Source organism: Myotis yumanensis, unplaced genomic scaffold (assembly GCF_028538775.1).
Source record: "Myotis yumanensis isolate MYYU_CA2020_CCGP unplaced genomic scaffold, mMyoYum1.0.hap1 SCAF_12, whole genome shotgun sequence".
Classification (NCBI taxonomy): Eukaryota; Metazoa; Chordata; class Mammalia; order Chiroptera; family Vespertilionidae; genus Myotis; species Myotis yumanensis.
Genome location: NW_027223763.1, coordinates 59,359,917 through 59,381,575, shown reverse-complemented (window position 1 = coordinate 59,381,575; position 21,659 = coordinate 59,359,917). Strand labels below are relative to the sequence as shown.

General features: G+C 42.9%; 1 protein-coding gene across 1 annotated transcript in view; it reads right to left on the bottom strand.

Annotated features, from left to right (window-relative positions):
- ADAMTSL1 (ADAMTS like 1) overlaps positions 1 to 21,659 on the bottom strand; it is an 876,403-nt gene that overhangs the window by 156,549 nt on the left and 698,195 nt on the right. The window contains exon 18 of the mRNA XM_070429962.1: positions 19,590 to 19,719. Within this exon, the coding sequence (XP_070286063.1) occupies positions 19,590 to 19,719 (130 nt within the window). The remainder of the gene's footprint in view (positions 1 to 19,589; positions 19,720 to 21,659) is intronic.

The window sequence follows — 21,659 nt, the reverse complement described above, 5'->3', positions numbered from 1 at the left end:
GTTTTTCTCTAGTTATTATCCTGAGTAGAATACAAAGCTTTTAAGATTTGGGATCAAATTTTAATAGGGAATTGTTTGGCATCTATCAAATCAGGCTATTAAAATCTCCATCTATGTGTTGATTTGCAGGTGGCATTCTTCACAGAAAAACAAACAAATAAACAAAAAAACACGACCCTACAAGCCTAAGAATGTTTCCCTGTTATAAATGGATAATGTCCTCCCCAAAAAGATATGTTGAAGCCCTAACGTATTTGGAAACAGGGTCTTTATAGAGGCAATCAAGTTGAAATGAGTCATTAGGGTGGATCCTATTCCTATATGACTGGTGTTTTATGAAAAGGGGAAATTTGGATACAGACAGACAGAAAAATGACCACATGAAGACAGGGGATTAGAGCAATGAATCTACAAGCCAATGAACACCAAAGATGGCTGACAAACCCTGAGACAAGGAAGAGGTGAGGAAGGACCCTTCCCCTGCAGGTTTCAGAGAGAGAGTATGGCCCTGCCAACACCCTGATTCAGACGTGCAGCCTCAGAACTGCGAGAGAATAAAACTCTGCTGTTCTAAGACACCCAGTGTGTGGTACTCTGTTACTGCAGACCTAGCAATCTCACGCACTCCCCTGAGTTAGTGCTTTTACTCCATTTATTTGTGTTGTAAAAAGAAACCTTTCTGGACATTTATATTCACTTTTTTGTTTGTTTGTTTTTCTGCAAGTGAAACGCTTGGAAAGGTCAGTCTTTCATGTCAGGATCCACAGATCTGATTCTGTTATCTCCCGCAAGATAATTGTTTTTGCAGCCGTGTAGACCCAATTTTTCTAGCCACCTGTGTATTCAACCACTCATATATGTATGTGGGCCTATAACCATGTATTCATTTGTTGAAAAATTACCATACGTCATGTGCTATACTGAATGATGGGGAAAAAGAGATCTGAAAAGAATTCTTGACCAGAAGGGCCTTCAGAGATAATTACAAGACACTGTAATAAGTGCCATTCATTCATTTATTCAGCCAATTAATGCTTATGGAGAACTCTTTTGTGGCCAGATTCTATGTGAGGGGTAGGGAATCTTCTGCCAAGGGCCATTTGACTATTTATAACATAATTTGTGGGGTATGCGAAATTATCAACTTAAAAATCAGCCTGCTACATTTGGTCAAATATTTAATTAACTCACCCCTAATGCTTTGGCAGGGCCAGACCAAATGATTTTGCAGGCCTTATACACCCACAGACTGAACATTCCCCACCCTTGCTCTGTGTGACAGATATAGACCCCGTTCCTGTGGGGCTTGCAGTTTAGTCTATGAGACAGATTAGCACGAGCTGTTAGGGGGCATAAAAAGATGGGCTGGGAGTCAAGAGGAAGAGATACAGTCATGAAAGCCTTTCTGGAGTTGGTAAGGTCTGGGCTGAGTCTTGAAGGTTAACTAAGAGGTGGCAGGGCAAAGGAAGAAGTAAAGAGAAGGTATCAGGCCCTGTTGGAGTTGCTCAGTGGTTAGAGTGTCGGTCCGCACACCAAATGGTTGCAGGTTCAATTCTGGTCAAGGGCACATACATGGGTTGCAGGGTCGATCCCCGGCCCCGGCCCGGGTGCATGTGGGAGGCAACTAGTCCATGTTTTTCTTTCACAAGGATGTTTCTGTTTCTTTCTCTTTCTCTTCTCCCTCCCTCCTTGCTGCTCTCTCTCTAAAAAAAAAAAAAAAAAAAAAAAAAAATCAATGGAAAATCGGGGAACTCTAATTTACCTATTACCATGCTTGAGGCATAGAAAACCTAGTAAGTCCTTGGAAAATTCTGGTTCTCACTCCTCTCTGTTTTCTTGGAAACAGAGGCACTGTGGGCAGTCCAAGCTCTAATGAAAAAGGTGACATAAGCTCACTATAGTTCAAACTCATTGCCCGCAGGGCACTGTTGAATGGCACACCCCTCATCAGGTGAGGGTTGGATGCTCAGCATGTTCTCTTTCTGTCCATCCCAAGGGGTGCCAGGCTTTGGTGGTGAGAGTTCCAACAGGCCCATGGCACAGGGTAACACAATGCTTCAAGCAGGTCTTCCACCACATTTAATCAGGCCGTAAATTCAATTCAAACCTGGCTTGGCAGAGGAAAAGAAAAGATAGAGCTGTTTCTCTTGGAGAGACCGCCTGTCTCAATCTCCAGAGTTTGATATGTGGAGTCAGGAGAGGAAGCAGCTAGCTATTGGAGCAGGGTGTGATTAATTCCATCCGTGCGGGGACACACACACACACACACACCACTGTTCTTCACAGACCAGGAATGTTTCTATCCAGGCAGATATTCTATCCACAGGCTGTGGAGAACAGAAGCCTGTATTTTCTAGTCCCGAGGACTGAGAGAGAGGCCTTCCACAAATGTCTTCATATGTGACTACACAAAAATGACCAGCGATTATTTTTCACGTTAGGTTCAAAGATCTCTTTAAGTAGACGTATGTTTTACTCTTTGATGTTTTGTTATCTCAGGGTGAGTTAAGGGATTACTGCCAGGCTAAAGTCTGAATAAATTGAAACCTTCATATTACCATTTACATTGGCTTATTAAATCTCTCATTTGTTTTTGATTATCCATGATGCTCACTCATTGCTAGCACTTTGAACCCTGGAACGCTATTTTTAAACACACTTGGATCTGAACAGTGCTGATGAATTGCCCTGAATCCCTGAGCTGTGTTCATCAAGCTGGAGACACATGAGCATGACATCAAAGAATCACACTGACCCAGAACTTTGCGTTCCAGCAGACCAGGACTGGAATCTACTCCTACCTGTGTTTTGTAACCTTGGGCAAGTTATCTACTTTGAATGTCAGGTTCTTTATCTGTAATACAGGACAATAATTCAATAGCAGCTTCCAATAGTTCCTGGATGCTTGTTATGTATGAGGCACTGTTGTAAGAACTTGATATGTACTAACTCATTTAATTCTCATGGCAATCCAAGATAGAAGTATTATTATGATGCCATTTTTACATAGGGGTTACCTGGAATAATGTGACCAAGGTCACACAGAGATCCCGGATTCAATCCTAAGTGGTCTGCCTCCAGACTTCTTAACTGTGTTCTTACCTGCTAGCCTCTAGCTTGCACAGGTGCTGGGAGAAAAATATCACATGGCAGCTGCCATCATTATTATTGCTGTCATTGTTGTTATAATGTTAGTTCTCAGACACAAGAGAGGCCAACAGAAAGAATGGTCTTTGGGATTCCTTTCCCCCTATTTGTGGTTCCTGAGAATTATTGCTATGATTATACACAAATTAGGGCAACAATTTTGCTAGTCCATTTTGCTTGTTTTATCTTACACTTACATTAATGAACAGTTTAGCCTCATGCAGCCAAACATTCCCCAGACCACAGAGAACTTTCTAGCTGCCCCCTGATCTCAGAGCATGTTGTCCACTTTTCTAGTCAGCAAAACAGAAACAGTGGGGCAACCCAGGCACTTAACTTACTGGAATCCATCTGACTTCGACAAAACTGTGGAAAGGGTTTCTGCCCCATGCCACATGGAAGTCAGCTGGATTCCTAACTCTTGACTATCACTCATTCACAGTAAATTACTAGAAAAATCCTCATGCTCTATGAATGCAGCTATTTTCCTTCTTTCCCTTTCATGCCCCACTTGCCTTCTTACCCCCTACTCTTCACTCTCAAAGAGTAAGGCATGCCTTTCTTATTGATCAGTATGCATATCTTTGGAAAGGATGAAAGATTTTCTACATGAGGTAACTGGTATTTTTCCAGCTATACATAAAATACTCAGTTCATTTCTCTAGGATAATGAGGTATAGAGAAAGAATAAAAACTTATTTTAGTAGTTTGGTAATAAAATTATTTTTTACCCTAGTTAGGAGTATATTATGTCTACCTTTGACCATCTGGATCCCCTATTCTGTCACCTGATTCCAGCTCTTAGTGCATCTTTAGCACTGGAAAACTCTTATATAGAGCATGTTCTTCAACAGCTAGGCATTCATGTAAATGCCCAACATATATTAACTCATTAATATGCACAGAATCCTTATGAGGACAGTATTATTGCATCTTTATCTTACAGATAAGGAACCAAGAACAAAGAAGAGTTAAGTAACTTGCTCAAGGACACACAGTTGATAAGTGGTAGAGCCAGTATTTGAACTCAGGAAATTCAGCTCTAGATCCCACATTCTGATTCACTATACCTGTTCATGATAAACACTGAAGTTGGGAAACATTACTTTTTAGGCTTTTAGTTTGAGTTCTGCTAGACATGGCTACTTGGGCAAGTCACTTAATACCTCTGGTCTCTCTTTCTTCACAGAAAATATGAGGGAATTTAACAAAGTTACATCCTGGGGTTCTACAACCCTAGACACTGAGGGAGATTCATGTGTCAACTTTTTAGATTCCAGACAAGTCTGTCAACCAAACTCCTTGCCACTCTCTGGGTTTTTGAGTATAAAGAATAAAGCTCTATGATCTTCTGTTGCTGACAGTACTAATAGGGCTGATAGAGCTGACAGGGAAAAGTGATGAGAATTTGGTGTCCACGTTCTTCATGTGACCATGATTCCTCAAGCACCAGAAGTGAATGAATCCAGCTTCCAGTACCTGGTTGGCAAAATTATTGCTCACAACAAACATGTGAAGTCTCTTGATCTATCAGCATTATCTTTCAATGGGCACAAGCATGGGGATTTGGAGCGGAAACCACCCCGTGCTTCACCTTTTTATTGGCTTTGCAAGTAGATTGAGTTCCCTTGAACAAATAGGTACATTTGATGTTCAGAAAACCCATCTTTTTCAGATGCTAGTCTGTCTACAGAGAAGGGCTTGGGGGTCCCAAATGTGATAAGTAACAAACAATTATGGAACTGGCATCAGTGTTGGGATAGGCTTACATTTAGAGATCACCTATGCTCAGAGACACAGCGGGAAGGGAATTTTATAAATTGGAGGATGAAAAGATGCAGAAAGATATAATGGAGTAGCTAAGATTTTAACACAACAACCATTCTAAATGTCAAGGGAAAGGAATACAATCAATGGGCCCACTTTCTAGACCCAGATAGATGCACAGCTGCAGCAAGACCATGTGTGATGAGAAGTAGTCTACTTCCTGCCAACCTTGTTCTGCAGGACTACCCTCCTGGAGGAGTTAAGTATGCAGGGGTGAGCTGGAAAACAGCACTTTTCTTTGCTAGATCAAGGGAAGGTCAATCCAGCCCACATGTGGTTTCACTTCCCTCCACCATGGGTCAGTTATATCGTCAACCTCCATTAAATGAAAGATAAAGCACATGACATGCCCATTTTCACTCAAGGTGTTTCTAGGTGTGCCTGGGATGTGCCTTCAGAAGGACGGTGGAAGTGCCTCGCAGGTAACATGGAATAAAGAGGAGAGAAATGGAAGCGTTTCTGGTCCCCAAACAGTCTTCTTACTGTCTCCCCGCAGATGCAAACAAACAGCCTACCATTAGTACAAAAAAAAAAAAGCCACAAAATCGAGCTTGACAGTGGGGTGCACCTTGGGAGGAAGATCTGGCTCCATACTAGCCTCTCCCACATCATAATTCTGGCATCATTTTCCTCACAAAAAGAGCATTGATAAATGGTATCTGTCTAGTTGTGGTGGATTTTACATCAATAAATACCTTGCTTATAACAGTTTCCTTCTGTGATTTTTCCAGAGCTTGAGAAGCTCAAAATTGTATAAGCTCTGGGCATCACAAGTTTTGATTTCTCTGGCTTGCTATTGTGGAAAAGGAGCTGGGGCAGGAAAAGTATCATAGATGGGTGGTGTGGGGGGGTTGGGCAATAGACCACCTACAGACATATATACATTTATTCCAGAAAATTTCCCCAGTAAATGCATCTGTGATGTATAAGCTTTATTTTCTATCATTCAGAACTTTAATTCAATTTCTCAAAGAGCACCCTGGACATACTCAACAATGATCCGCAGAGTCCTCCCACATATCCTTTATCTCTAAGAAAGGAGAAACCCAGATTTGACATGTGGGGCTTTTTAACAAGGCCAGAGTATAAATTTCCATTTTGTTTACTCCCTAAACTTCAAAACAACTTGAGTGTCAGTGCCCAAGCTCAGATTTCTCTGCAATGTTGATGTCTCTTTGTGTTAAGCAAATCTTCCAATGACATCTGCACAATAATCAAGTATTTAGAAGACTGATTAGATAGTGGGGCCCTGAAAACCAACCCTCTGAAGTATTTCATGTGGCAAGAGATGAAGCAGGAGCTTAAAAGAAGAAATAAAGAGAAAGTAATAATTCAATATCTTATATTTACAAAACACCAACTTTCACAGAGACCTATTCGAAACTGATCTAAGAGCTGTTGACCTAAGTTTACAGCTGAGGGAAATGGCAGGATTTGGGGAATGTACCGGGGTCTGAGCCAAGTAGTTCTGTTTTCTGTAGTTCTCCACCATTGCCTCAAGATGCAGCACAACACAGTGCCTATATTCTAGGTCCCTCTCTTTAATCTCCTAAGCCTTGAAGAGGGCATGGAAGTTACAGATAAATGCTCAGACTTCAAGCTCTAGTGTAACCCGTAGGGATAGAGATCCAATAAATCTGGCAGTTGATGAATCTGACCCATTTAAAATGGTTGTCATAATTGTTATTGGATTACATGCTTATGGGATGCAAATGTATCAGCTCCTTGGTAATTAATTGAGAGCAAGCAGAGATACTCTCATAATACAAAGGAATCAAGCATTTTCAGGCTCATCAGATTGGAAGGGAACAAACAAAGGGCAGGACACAAACTTGTCCCAAGGGTTTTGCAATGCCTGGATTGCGACCTTGGGAGGAATATGTAAGTAGTATACCACTAACATGTTTGATTCGAAATTTAGAAAAGAATACTTTGACCTCTATAAGAACAAGAGACCCAGCTTCTCTGGGTCACCTCTCATCTGGATTAGGTGGCTTATCTCAGTGTTCCCAGAAGAGAGTCATTCATACCTACTGTGATCATTTGGACTGTGCACTGTGATGATCTGTTTGTGTCCTAGACTTGTTTGTTTCTTCAGAACCTAAAACACAGCAGGACTTTAATAAATGTTTGCTGAACTGAGCTGGATTTTGCTGTAACCAGTAGAAAATGCCTCCATCCCCCTTTCCCTCCAGGAGTTAGAGCTTACAAAAGGAGATAATTAGGGACCAGGTATTGTTGGCGTAGACTGGGCAGCCCTTTTCCTCTGTAACAGAGCTTGTCTCTCCTTCCTTCAGGAAAAACAGTGAGAGCCAAAGTTCCCTAAATGTACACAAATCACCCAAGTCCTCCAACCCAGGCATAGCTTTTTAGAGAATTAAACAAAAATCACACAAAAACCACAACTAATATCTATTACTGTTTATTGAGTACTTAATATGTACTAAGTATTATGCTAAGCACATAACATACAGATCCTCACAAGATTGATCAAAGTTAGAGATGAAGAAACTGAAGTTCTGAAAAGTTAATCTAAGACCAACAAGCAAGTAAGTTGTATGAACTGGGTTTTATCCCAGGTTTGTATGACTCCAAGCCCATGCTCCTAAGACTGGAATGAAGGACTGTGGATCAGTCATTTACACCTTAGTGTGAATTTGCTTAGGTAGTTTTATTTTTCTAATTCTTAGTTGAGATGAACTGAATAAATGGGGGGCAGGTGGGAGAAAAAGGGTTGAAAGGATTTGGGTCCTGCACAAGTGGCAGAAAAGGGTCATCTGGGAATTTGGGTGCTCAGAAGGCAAGGTGATTCAGATTAAGTCTCGGGAGGCACGGGGAGAGGAGAGAGATACTAGAAAGAGTTAGAGAAGAGAGTGGCACAGTAAAGGAAGCAGGGACTCAGGCTGCACTGGGGCAACTGGGGAAAGAGGTGTGTGTGTGTGTGTGTGTGTGTGTGTGTGTGTGTGTGTGTGTATGTGTGTAAGGGAGAAATGGTGTTTATAACTTACAACATGAACAGGCCATCTGCTAAGCAAAAACTAAGCCAGTGGTTGGTAGTCGTGGCAGAACAAAGACGCAAAGCTTCAAAGCAGCCACCAATACCTTCCAGATTTGTAAGCCCAGCCTGCGTCTCTCTGGATGACTTAGTATTTCTTTATAAAAATGAGCTTTTTAGGAACTGAGCGCTTTGCCTAATGACTCAGTATTGGGTTTTAAGACATTCACTTAGGTCTACTTGGTTTCTCTTTTAGCATGGTTCATTTCCTATATGTTTGGCTTTCTGTGTACTTGAGTGATTTTTTTCACTATCCCTTACACACTAGCTTTAGCCAAGAGTCTAGTTCTGCCCTTGGCAACTAAGAGTAAGAGATGGAGCTTATCTGTTAGAGATAGAAAAGAAGCCTGTTAACCTATTTGTGGTTTTTACCAGGTTATAAGCAACTACGGAACTAGGAGGACTGTTCTTTTCACTGTGGTAGTTCCCACGCCTGGAGTTTAGTGCCTGGAATAGGATGGGGGAGGAAGAGAGGGAGGGATGTTGGAAGGGAGGGTGGATGTATAAACACCATTAACAGAGGCCCAGACTGAAACACAAACTCTTCAGTAACAACTTTGGAATGAAACACACCTTGTTCCAAATCTGAAACTACCACGGGCTAATGACATGATCCCCTTAAAGGCTCAGTTTCCTCAGCTATAAAGTTAGCATAGGAATAGTAAATCCTCCCAGAACTGTGGGGACGATTAAACAAAACAGTGCCTGTAAAGTGATGAGCACAGTGACCAGCATGCTGTAAGCTCCCAACGAATGGAAGCTATCAGGGAAACCCTACCTTGCTGGAAGATGGCCTGTGAGGGTTAGCGAGAGTGTGGGCATAGGATGCCCATGCCTTATCTACATCCCGGGTTGGATTTTACTTCTTTCCTGTGCTCTCTTCTTTATTTCCTTCCTTCTTCCCTTTCCTCCTCCCTCCCACAAGTATTTGAGGAGACAACTGGCTAGGAATAACATTGTTTATGTGCTTTCTGATTCCTTCCTGACTTATCACAGGCTTTTCTGACCATCACGACACAGCTGCTCACTTCCACGACTCACACCGCCCCTGCCCACAGGCCTTACTTCCTTCAGTCATGTCACACAGGATATTAACTTTTTAAGAATATTTGGACTCTGTCTCCCCTGGTCCCACTTCATCATCTTGTTACTGTTTTTAAAACAACACACCTTATTAGATTAGGTGCTAAAGTCAAACAGAATATCCCAACAATTGCTGCCTTTTGCAGACTTGGTGGATCCATGAGACAGGAAGCTCTGCTTCCTGTTCTAGAACTGCCTAAGGGATCTGGCCAGCTGGACAGAAAGCCGGCTTGAAGCGAGGTTCTATCCACAGCCTCCCCTTCGCTCTGCTCCCACACTAGCTGGTTATAAAAAGACAGGAATAAATTGCAGTGACTGTGAAGTAAATATGAAGGTTCTCTTATATCATGTGGTTTCCTGCAGAGGGAACTAAGAGGGATAGCAGGTTCCTAGTTTCTTGAGCAGTTACTATATGAGGTAGGAAATGGTTGAGTGCTTTACATACAGGATGGGGTGAAAGTAGGTTTACAGTTGTTTGTATGGAAAATAATACAATCTCTCTCTCTCTCTCTCTCTCTCTCTCTCTCTCTATCTATCTATCTATATATATATATATATATGGCTAATATGCTAGGTGTCCATTCAGGTAATGACATCACATAGCAATGCCCAGCTTCCTCTTCCTAGTGACCACTAGCCTCCTTGCAGTTTCTTCAGCCCAGGAACACAACTTGCTTTATAGCCAGGTGGAAACATTTCACACTGTAACCAAATGTCTGTGAAGCGTTTTCCCATGCCTCATCTCATTTGATCCTCACAAAAGTCCTAGAGTAGGTAGACAGGAGACTTGGTGGAATCCTATTTTCTTTTCATTAGCCAGAAAACAGAGATTTAGAAAGTTTAGAAACTTGACCTGACTGAAAAGAGGTAAGAAATGGTGGACCTTGAAAATGACTTCAGGTTTTCTCACTGTGCAGAATATAGTCAAACACTGCTGCAGTTAAATATTTTACCCTTTGTTCTCCATGTGTGATCTACAATAATAATCTGCTTCATGTTGATATTTACTGCTGTGTTGCTGACAATTACCTAAAAGAGAAATTGGGGTGCTTCACTGGACTGGAAAAAGTTTAGCTAAATCAGAAAGCAGGTCTAATTAAGCAAGTTTGTTCTATATCTATAAAAGGCTAAGTTGACTTGCGCATGCATGATACATATAAAGTTCTCAGTGCCAATCGCACGCGTGTGTTTCCATCTGTCATTGTCGATCATGAATTTGGTTTGACACTTCTATTATAGAGAAAGGGTGAATAGCTATATTAAAATATTTCTTCTAATTAATTCCCTTTCAATGTGCACAAATCTGTGCACCAGGCCACTACTAATTAATAAATAACAATATAAGAATAAACTTTGTGTTTCATGTTCTCATAACTGTAAACCTACTTTTGCCCCACCCTGTATACGATCACCCTTACAACCCCTTTCTGTGGTTGGAACAATTATCTTTGCTTTACAGCTGAGGACAACTGAGTCCTAGAGAGGCTAACGTAGCCAGCCTAATGCCACAAAGCAAACAGAAAGTCAATATCTGTTTGACTTCAAAACCCACAATTCCTCCCTTATTCCAGGCAGTGTCCCTATTCCTGGTAGGGAATATTTAGGTTTGTCATTGTCAAGTCCCCATTTAGACAGAATGATGAAGTCGCCCCATTTCCAAGTGTTGCCAAGATTCCTGTTAGGAAAAATATGGTGTCTGATTTTAAAAAATCATGCTAAGATGATAATGACCTACCTCTCCCAGAGGCATGCACACCATCAAAGTAAACCGAGGCTTCGGCACCTAACACCCCTGCTGATGGTGGAATAAGTGTCAAGTCCTATGCACCCTGGCAGAGGGCCTTGTTTGGCTGCTTCAGTCCCATGTGTAGCTACCTCTGGCCAATGGGAAAGGCAGTTATGTCTGTCCACTCAAGAACCAGAGCCAACAGCAGGAAGTTACCGAGTGCACCACCTGCAGCTGCCTTGGCACACGGACTCTGGCCTGTGCCCGTGTCTATCTGGGCCTTAGGGATAGTCCCTCCACAAGTGACCTCAGAGCCCCATGAGAAAGCCATGAGTCTGGGAGCTGTGCTCATCGAATAGCAATCATGTATCACTAACACAAACACCAAAATGTCCTGCAGCTCTGGGAAAGATAATTAGACAGAATGATGAAGATAAAACAACAGTAAAGACAAGGATAAAGGGACAACACTGATTCGCCACAGGAAAGGCAGTGGTTGGCTGAGCTCTGCTCTGTGACAGATCTTTCTGTCACCATAGCAGATGACCTAAGAGCTACCCGACCTCGGGCTGGTGTCAGGACAGGAATACTGTCTCCAGAAGGATGAACTGTTTCTGAACTGTGTCCCCAGGTTACAGGACACAAAGTAGAGCATTTCTGTTCACTCCCTCATTTTCATGTTGCTGACATATGTCTTTTTCTCCAGCTCTTTCTCAAGTCTTTTTCCTACGTCTTTGTTTTCCAAGCTTAAGGAACATAGTAACATAGCGGATTCCTGACACTATAGTCAGAGAAAAGCTCTTCATCTCAAATTGCACACGAGGGCTTTCCAAATCTCCAAAGGAGTCATTGGGTACACTTAGGCAGCAATAATTTTCATCTCAAAGCTTTGGCCAAATCATTGCTTGCCCTTAACTCGTTACGTTAGGACTTTTGAAAAACTTTGGATTATAAGGAAAGTAAAATAAAACAATAGATTTGTTTTGGGAGTCTCTACTCCACTTCTATTGATTGATTTGTAAGCTGGAAGATTTTTGAACTGTAAAACTCCAGTGTTTCCTCACCATATCCACAGCAGAGAGTGATCAGGTGTGTTTCCATTCCCATGGTGCTTACATGACTGGTGCAGATATGTCAGCCCTTGGAGCAGTGAGGAATACAGTGGGTTATTTGGTTTAATAACTATCTTTAGGACGGCAGCACTTAAAGTATCTAAGATTTTTAAAAAAAGTAATGGCATTCCCCAAACCCTAATTCAGGGAACAAAGTAGGTTTTTCATCACTGAATCCCCAGAACAATGCCTGGCACAAAGCAGGCATTCAAGAAATATTTGTCCAATGGAGGCTGACTGAAGAGAAATTCTAGTCATATTAAAGGGCACTATAAAAATCTAAATTGAGAGATGCAGACCATTTTGTATCCTTTTACACATGGACAAATACTAGTAAAGTATCTATACATATAAAAGCCCAGTGACCGAACGGCGGAATGACAAGAACGACTGGTTGACCAGTCACTATGACGCACATTGATGACCAGGGGTGGGCGCTCAACACTGGAGCTGCCTCCTGGTGGTCAGTGCACTCTCACAGAGGGAGTGCCACTCAGCTGACCAGGATGAGCGGTGCTCCCACAGTGGGAGCAGCTGCTCAGAGGGCAGGTCCACAGCTACTCAGCTGACCAGGATGAATGGCGCTCCCACAGCGGGCTGATCCCCACAGGCCACGTCCTCCATCAGTGCATGAATCTGTGCACCGGGCCTCTAGTTATATATAAATATGTTCATCATTTCAGTGTTTTCCCATTCTTGCTGCCCGAATACTCCCACCTAAATTTTTCTTATGAATATGTGAATCTAGTTCCCTGTAGATTTCTCATGGTTCCTTGATTTATAGTTAAAGCCAGTTCCTATTTTGTGACTAATAGACTTTGTGCTTTGTCTTTAGGACTTAAATCTGACTCAGTAGTTTTCTAATAGATTTACTTTTTCTCTCTTTCTAGAAAAGCTTTAACTCTGGATAATTATTACCTTCAAAGAATCACAGAATGTTAGAACTAGAAAGGCCTCAGGGATCACCCAGCTGCACCTCTCATGACTCCTTTATGATACCATATGTGGGGCTCTATTCTCCTGCCAGGAGAATCAGTCCAAATCTCACTGGGTTGATTGGGGGAGCATACAAAGTGCTAACTTATCTAGGGCAAGAGTCATTATTAATTTCAATGAAAATATAATGGTGTACACCCCACAGAGCACACTATTTATTTGTGAATTTAAATGAGAAAAAGTGTGGATGCCTGTAATATAAAAATGTTAGTCACCAATACCACTTTAGCTCTATTGGATGAGCAGCCAGAGGCAACATTCTCCAAGCAAATCTACTTTGTCCACTCCCCTGTTTAACCCCCTTCAATGGTTCCCACTGATTGCAGGACATAAACTCCACAACTTCATTTAGCACATTGGGCTCTCCTGGATCTGACCCCCACCCACCCTCTAAGACTACCTTTCATTTCTTGTCCTTACCTTTGCGATCATGCTTTTCCTTTCTCCTGCGACATCTACCCATTCTCTTCCTTACTTGGGTGACTCCTACTCATGCCTTATGATTTAGTACAGGCTTGTCTCCTCCAAAAAGCCTTCTCTCAGCCTCATGCTACCACAGAGTCTGTGCCTGCCTCATTCACAGTAGCTACTATTTTTGAAATCTTCCTCCTCCATTAAATAATAGCTCCTTTAGAACAGGGTTGTATATTTTAGTCATCTCTGAGGACCAAATGCAAGCAGATTGTATACATGAAAAGGCCCAGTGCATTTTTATTTTTTAATGAATTGAGATATGTAATACTTACTGCCATTTTTGTGTGTGTGTGTGTGAATACAGTTAACTTTAGTCAATGGTCCATATAAGAACATTCCCAGAGTTAAGGCAGAAATATGTGGTCTAAGGGGCTGTCCACTGACATATGTAGTTGTTAAACACCAGGAAAGCTTCCCTCTCAGGACTTAATTGAATGGACTTGCCTAAAGCTGATGTTTCTACCTTTTTAGAACAGGAGACATGATGGGAAGGTAGATCCAGTCCTTTGATTTTTACCTCAGATTCATGCAACAACTAAATCTATGCATGCAAAGTGATTTCACATACGATCAAAGCTCATTTCAGCTTTGAGGTTGATAGAACAGGTGATGTGTAACCACGGGAAGGGCTGTCTTTAGGAGACATGAACATTTCAGCCCCAAGGCAAGTACACATGTGACAGTTACTCTTGTTAATGTCAAAATGCTGCTGGGGACAATTCTGATCACTGGGCTAACACATTCCTGGGCAGAGCAATAACAGAGCCTGCCATTGGGCCAATCAGGTCCAATCATTAAGAAACAGGTCTTGGCAGGTTCCTCTGTTGTAACTTGTCCATCAGTGGAAGAAAGAGAGGCCGTGTAATTATGCATCTGGGTTTACCAAGGAGACTGACAATAGTAATAGCATTAGTTCTCCGAAGGCGCCTGAGTATGGCCTCCAGATCTGGACTTAATTTCTGTGAAGCCAGTGAGCTTTGGTGTGCTTTTGCTTTAAGCACTTAAAAGTTAGTATGGACAGAGCCAAGAGGCAGCATATGGAAACGTTGGGAACATAGCAGCAGATAGACCAATATTTAGAGAGCATGTTGAAACAGAAACCTTAAAGTACATTGTCAAAGGGGAAGGTGGCTGCAAAGCTTTGAAAGCTCCAACAAATAAATTAAAGCATGGCTGTGTAAAAAGGCAACACCTTCTGCTCGAGCCATTGTAGGCCAATATAAAAGGGAATCAGAAATTGGAAATCATTTGGTGCGGGTGTGCATGGCTTTTGTTAGTGTACAATAAAATTGGCATTCTGCAGTGTGCTTTTAAAGAGGAGACTCTGTGACCTTTGAGATGTTTTTCTTAACTCTCTCATCTCAAATAGGGATTCTCAAACTTCTCTTATAGTTCTTGCTGGTTCTAGGAACCACCCTAGGCCTGAGAAAAGGAGTTGGGGTGGGGGTGGGGGGGGGGGGGCAGAAACCAAGTAATGTTCCAGGAATTATGAGCGCCCCCTCCTTACTGTTTATCTGTTCTGTACCACTCAGCTGTTCTCTGTTGCAGAGAAATAAAAGTTTAGTTTAAAAAGTATGTTAGAACAAAGCTGCAGAAATTGCCTGGAATTTCCTTCATTTTCAGCCATCTGGCTTTCATTGCTTACTTCTTGCCCCTCCTCCAGGTACGTTTACCAAATCTTTTCAACACACACTGGCCAAGCTATCAAATGCTTATAATTAATAACAGTTGTACTCTTTTTTTTTTTTCTTTTAAGGTAGTGGTTTCTGGCTCTCCTTGGGCTGCTCATGTCACTGCTAGTATAACCCAGGGAGATGACCAGTGAGGCCTTTTTCTCGAATAAGAGAGAAAAAACTAATCAAATTTGAGTTAAGCACTGAATACAAAACATTGCTTTATTCAAAAATAAAGTATTTCTCACCATGAATAAAAGGGAAGGAGAAGAAAAGTACTTTTTCATTTTTTCTGAGTGCTTACTGCAATCCTCTTTTTAGAGATAAAGAATCTGAGGATCCAAAAAGACCTGTGACCTCTGGAAGGTCACACAGCTAAACGTGACACAGCAGAATTGGGGCATAGTGTCAATTTACCGACTGGTTTTTATTTTGGTGGCCTCAGGGATAGGAACCGTTCTTAGTGCACATTAATTAAGTGGGAAAACAAGTTGCCGAACAACATATCAATATGATCCCATTTACAAAGGGAAGAAAACCTTATATATTTGTCTGTGTTCATATATGCATATACATTCATAGAACAAGTTCTGGGAAGGCAGGTATCAAACCATCAGCAGTGGTTATCTCTGGGGAGAAGAACGGGAGGGGAGTTGTAGAGCATGATGGAGAAAGGAGAGCGGATGCCTTTCTGGATCACTGTTGCTGTGCTGGACTCTTAAAGGATGAGAATATCCATGTATTGCCTGCATCGGTTCTATAGTACTCAGAAAGCTTTCTCATTGGGAGCAGGAGGCTGACCTCTTTCCTAATGACTGATCTTAGCTCCTTTTTGGATACTTCTGCCATATGCTGGTCTAAGCCACCAGTGAAGGTTGGCAGGGTGGTGGGGCTTCCGGACACAAATTACTCAATGACAGTGAAAGAACCTACAGTGATTTTTCTGCCTTGTAATAATAACTTCTTTGCGATTATCAACTTTGATGTAAAATTCTCACTGTCAGCTCACAAGCAAAAACAATCCTAATTTCTCCTGGACAATTTTAGGCAAGATTGTTAAGGGATTAACATCTGTCCTCATGATACACACTACTTTCTCTCTCTCCCGATGAGCAAATTCATTTCTGGACAATGCAAACAATTCATTCAACAACCGTGTCCACATCCACTGTATCAAAGCTTGCCTTCCAATTCTTATTTTGAGGATACGTTGCCATATGTGATTGCTAACATGCAGGGCTACTTATCCTAAGACTATTTATATTTTAAATTGGCATTTAAAGCCTTCAACTTAGGGAAGGGACTCTTAAATAATGGCAATTCAGTACCACCTGGTACGTGGGAGGGAAGGGATAGGGGGATTGAGAGTAGGCAGCATTGGGGTCTTCCCAGCTAGCATTGATAATAGGGTATAAACCCTACTACTTGTAAATTTGGCCCTAGTCCTTTATATCCATTTATTCAGTAAACACTTAATAAGCCCCTGTTATGTGTCAGACATTATGGTAGGCATTAGTTGCAGAGAGAGGAGGAGTAAGACATAAAGCTGACAGCAAGAACTTCAAAATATAGTTCTCTTCAACAGACAACTACTATTTTTTAAAGTGCCCCCCAAAATGCAGGCAGTTTGTACGCATGCACATACACACACGCAAGTGGGAACAGCAGGACAGTGTCTCTCGCTTGAGAATACAGCCGTCCTGCTGCGAACAGCTGGGTGTGAGAACGTATCTGCCCAAACCTGCTGAAAGTTGGACACGTGATTCTGATACCAGCTCTGCCATTCACACAGAGGAAGTCAGGGGAAGGGATGTGTAATCTTAGGAAGACGCCCAGATAGGACATGCCCTGGGGCCTTGGTATGCACCCTGGGATCTGATAACTCTGAGCACACACAAGAGCAGAAGCGGCTTCCTAACTGGTGTTCAGTAGAACTAACAATTCCCTAGGAAAGCTCCTTAACCAGCGGCCTCCTCTCAGAGAGTAAGCCCAGTGGCCCAGACTTGAAACGTCATTTCTGTCCATCCCACAGAAAATGCTATGGCTTTTTGAACGTACGGACATTAACACAGGCCAAGAGTCCAAAAGACAATGTACAGAAACTTGGGGCCCAACAGAGGACACCCTAAAATGTGCAGGAAACACGGGTCTACGCACAATAAAAATTTCTGTGGTTTAAAGATTTAAATTAATCCCACTGAACACAAGGTGATTGAGAATGCACCACCACACGATTATGCCCCTGCCAAACATACCTCCTCTTTCATATACATTTTACACCAAGCTTTAGAAAGAGAGTCAATCAAAGATTTCCCCCCTTGATGTCACATTGAAATATTCCATATGAGTTACCTCCATACATTTCCCATTGTTAAAGTGAAAATCTGCTTTGGCTCTTTGATGGGACGAAGTGAGCGAGTCATACCAGCCCACTGTACACGTGTCCACATTGTTGTTTTAATAAGCATCAACCTACAAATGCTCATCTGTGTCTGGTTGGCCCATGAAATCCCTGGCTATGCCCAACAAGAGAGGTCTGGCCTGTCAGTCTGACCACTGACTAGTGGAAAATCAAAGTGCCGAGTGCCTCTGGAGCAAATGAAATAAAGTGAGGCGGAACATAAGTTCTTGTTGAAGTCAGTATAAATTAAGCTCATCTAATTTAACACCGTTAATACTCGGAGGATGAAAAGTAACATCTTGTGTCCTATTCCCTCTGCTGCCCCAGGAAAGGGAGGGTTTAGTGGCTGCAGATCCCAGATTTCCAGCTTGTTCCAGGTACCGACTCCTCGACATTGCCTCAGCTCATCACAACATTTGGATGTCATTACTACACGGAGATGCGGTTAGGGAGACATTTCTGCTTGTTTTTAAAGTGAGAGTAAATAAGCAGACAGAAGTGACAGCAATGATCAGCACAATAAAGCAGCAGCAGTAGTCTTCACTCTACAGAAGAATCAGAAGAATGAAGAGTCAGGGGATATCTGAGCAGGAGGTGGTGCCCTCCGATCATTTGGCAGATGTGGATAGCGAAAGGGCAGGTGACTTGCCCAATGCTGCACAGCTAGTAGTGACAGAGCTAGGATGGGAAGCCAGGCCTCTGGGCCTCCTAGCCAAGGCCCTAGTTGGCTGTCCATGCTGACACCGCTCAGCCTCTTCTTACATGGGGAAAAGACTGTCAAATAGAAGGTGTTTGTATCCCTTGCCCAGGCAATTAGGTCTTAGATTCACCCAATGGGAGAGCAGCGAGGTTAGGACGGAGGTGTAAATTTAGGTCGGGCAGAAATAGAAAAGAGGTTTCCAGCATTCCATGCACTGGATCTAGCTCTAGTGGGGCCAGTCCTTGACTTTGTTTCCCTGGCTGCCACTCTCCCGAGTGGAGGGGGGTTCTAAGCAGCGGCTGACTGATCTTCTGGTTCCTTTGGAGAATATGGCCCTAGCGGCCCTCCTCATTTCTGCCTTTGAAAGGGAAAGCCAGGCTTACCATTCAGATAGATGCCTAGAACAACTCTGTGACCGGCTGAAGTGCCACTGTGAGATTGCCCTGATTTGATCTGAGGAGGCCTGTGATCTGTACCCTCTACGTCCCAAAGGAAAGCAGTTAGTTGGCTGAGAAACAAGACAAGCAGCATCAACTTGAGTAGCAAATTATTGTTAATTCCTGAAGGCAACACGCGTCTTCTTACAGGATACTGTGCAGAAAGAGAAGAGATACCATTCAGAAACAGCATTCCCTGCATGCCTAGGATATGACCTTATCTGGTAACATTCTTCATTCCATCAGCCAACTTGCAAGTCTGGCTTTGGTTGCGTAAACCTGTCCCTTTAAGACCAGAGTCATAGATGAGACGGACTAGCTCCCACAGAGATTTGCTCCAAAGAAGCGTCAGGAGGCAAGTCCCCCAAGACACCATAAAATTGTGTGGACAGAGGCAGTGATCGGATTGACTGACTAAGACTCAAGGTTGGATAATAATGAGACCCAGGCAGGGCTGAACAATAAAATGCTCTAATTGATTTTATGCATGTGTAATGACACACAGACACCCCAGAGCATGCTATAATGAATCTACATGCTGTGTGCATGAGATTTACCGTGGGTCAATTATTCCACCCAGATGCTCCATGAGCCAAACCACTGGGTGTGGTATGAGGCCTTGGGACACAGGCTCCAAGGTGGCAGAGACCCTGGAGTCTGTGGTCAGTTCATATTCCCTCCAGGAGAAAGCTGCCATGCGGCACGTGCACATACCGGTCACGCCACGGGACCACTTCAGTGCACGGAGCCTTCTGGGCCCTGAGCATGACCATCGGGCTGGAATTCCAGAGCCCTGGTTTCAATTAAACTTAAGTGGATTTGACTCACAGTTTGAACTGATGCTAATTGGTTTTCAAAACACTGGGTAACAATAAGCGTTCTGGTCTTGCCCACGGACGGACGCACCCAGCTCCGAACACACGCTCCAGGGTAGCAGGGCAGGCAACATGCCTGTTACCTTGATGGGCAGGGCTCCAAGCTGCAGGCTTTCAGGAGCTTCGGGGGCCGGCGGCTGGTCACGCACAGGTTCTCATCAGCAGGCTCCCGCGTCTGTTTGTTCAGGCAGCTCACCACAGCCTCCTGGACACCTGTGTACAAATCACACTGTCAGGCCGAGCGGGCGTGTGTGGGTGATGAAGTGTAGACAAGGCAGTCGCTGGGAGGTCCCTGTGATTGGTAGGACTCTCGCCGCATGTCAGAGACAGCAGTTTCAAGCCCGGGACTGCCCATCTCATCTTGTCAAGCATCGCTCGGTCTGGGAGAAAGTACACGTAGCCTCGTGCCTCTGGGAGTGTCCCCCGAGAGGACAGGCTGCTACCAGGATGTTGGAATGCTTTAAAAAAAAATGCCACCAGGCCCTATAGCTGCCAACGCGGAAATGTGATAATTTAATGCAGACGGAGAGCCGGGTGACAAAAAAAATGGCCCCAAGACCTTCGCACGTTACATTTTAATCAACAGGAGATTGTTGTGTTTGGAAGGGAGTCCCAGAGCCATGTTTTAATATCCAGCAATCTGTAAACTGCTGTTCTCCCGGGGCCTCGCATCCAGGACTCCAGTTTCTGTTGGTTTCTTGTGATTCGGGTTCCTTTCTTTAGTGAGCCAGGGCAGTTCTTTAGAACAAAGAAAGAGAACAAGATGCATAATGACTACACCATGGAAAGTGTTCCCACTGATGCCTGCCTGCCCCTGACGCAGAGCTCGTAAAACAGGAATCTGAGCAGTGATGGGCACAGGTGACTTGGCAGGTCTAAGGTGGCAGGCAGGACCTGTCATGGAGACTTTCATGGAGCAAGGAAGCATCGAACTGGGTAAGGTCATTACCTTCCCGGACCAGACTTTTCATTCCGGTGCCCACAGTCATAACAACAGTCCAAACCCACCGGTTGCACATGGTCAGCGAGGTATGAGGCTAAGAGCGTGACATGCACCATTCAATCTTCTCAATGACTCCATGAGGAATGCACTACTTGTATCCCCAGTTTACAGCTTAGAAAACTAAAGCTTGGAAGGGTCAAAAGGTCACACAGATGACAAACATGAAGCTGTGCCTTCGTATGGGAGCCTTAATGCTGACAGCGTTCACATTTAAAAATACTGAGAGGCTGTTCTATCTGCTGAGATCTTCAGGAATAGCCTAGGCATTTGTCTGGAATCATTTCAGCAGAGTTTAGTTTAAAGAACAGGCGAGACAAAACATTCTCGATAATAAGCTTTCAGTCGTACATAGCTATGTATATAAAGATCTGTATAGCTAAAGATACCTATCTGTAGTTAAATATTTGTATGTAGTTACAGCAGAATATGTGACAATCCATTGAATTAGTGTTATGTATAAATACACATATCCAGGGGTGGGCAAAAGTAGGTTTATAGTAACGAGTACACAAAACACTGTTTATTCTTATATTATTATTTATCAATTATTGTATTATTTATTTGTATTACAACTGCAAACATAGTTTTGTCCACCCCTGTATTTCTTATTTTCTGCATTGCTTTGCAATTAGTCCTTGATGTAGTTCAACTGACTCATTTCTTTTTTAAATAAAACATATTTTTATTGATTTTTTTAGAGAGAGAGAAAGCGAGAAGGACAGAAAGAGAAATATCAGTGTGAGAGCTTAACATCAATCCGCTGTCTCCTACACAACCCCTACCAGGGAGTGAGCCTGCCACCAGGAATCGAATGGGCAACGTTTTGGTGCATGGGATGACACCTAACCAACTGAGCCACACCGGCCAGGGCACTGACCATCACTTCTTAGCCCTGTTGTTCCCCTCCTCCTATCTACCCTATATTTCTCCAAGAAGATATCACCCCAACAACAGGCTAATGCTTCCTAGGGTGATGCTATACTGGCTTACGTCACCCAACAAGACCATTAGTCAAAAAGTGACATTTTAAAGCCAGAATCAGTATCACCTTTCTTCCTTCCCAGTAAGTCTCATACACCAGACATAAAAAAAACAATCAGTCACAATATTTACCCTGTGGCCATGAATGTAAATTTTCTTTTTTTCTGAG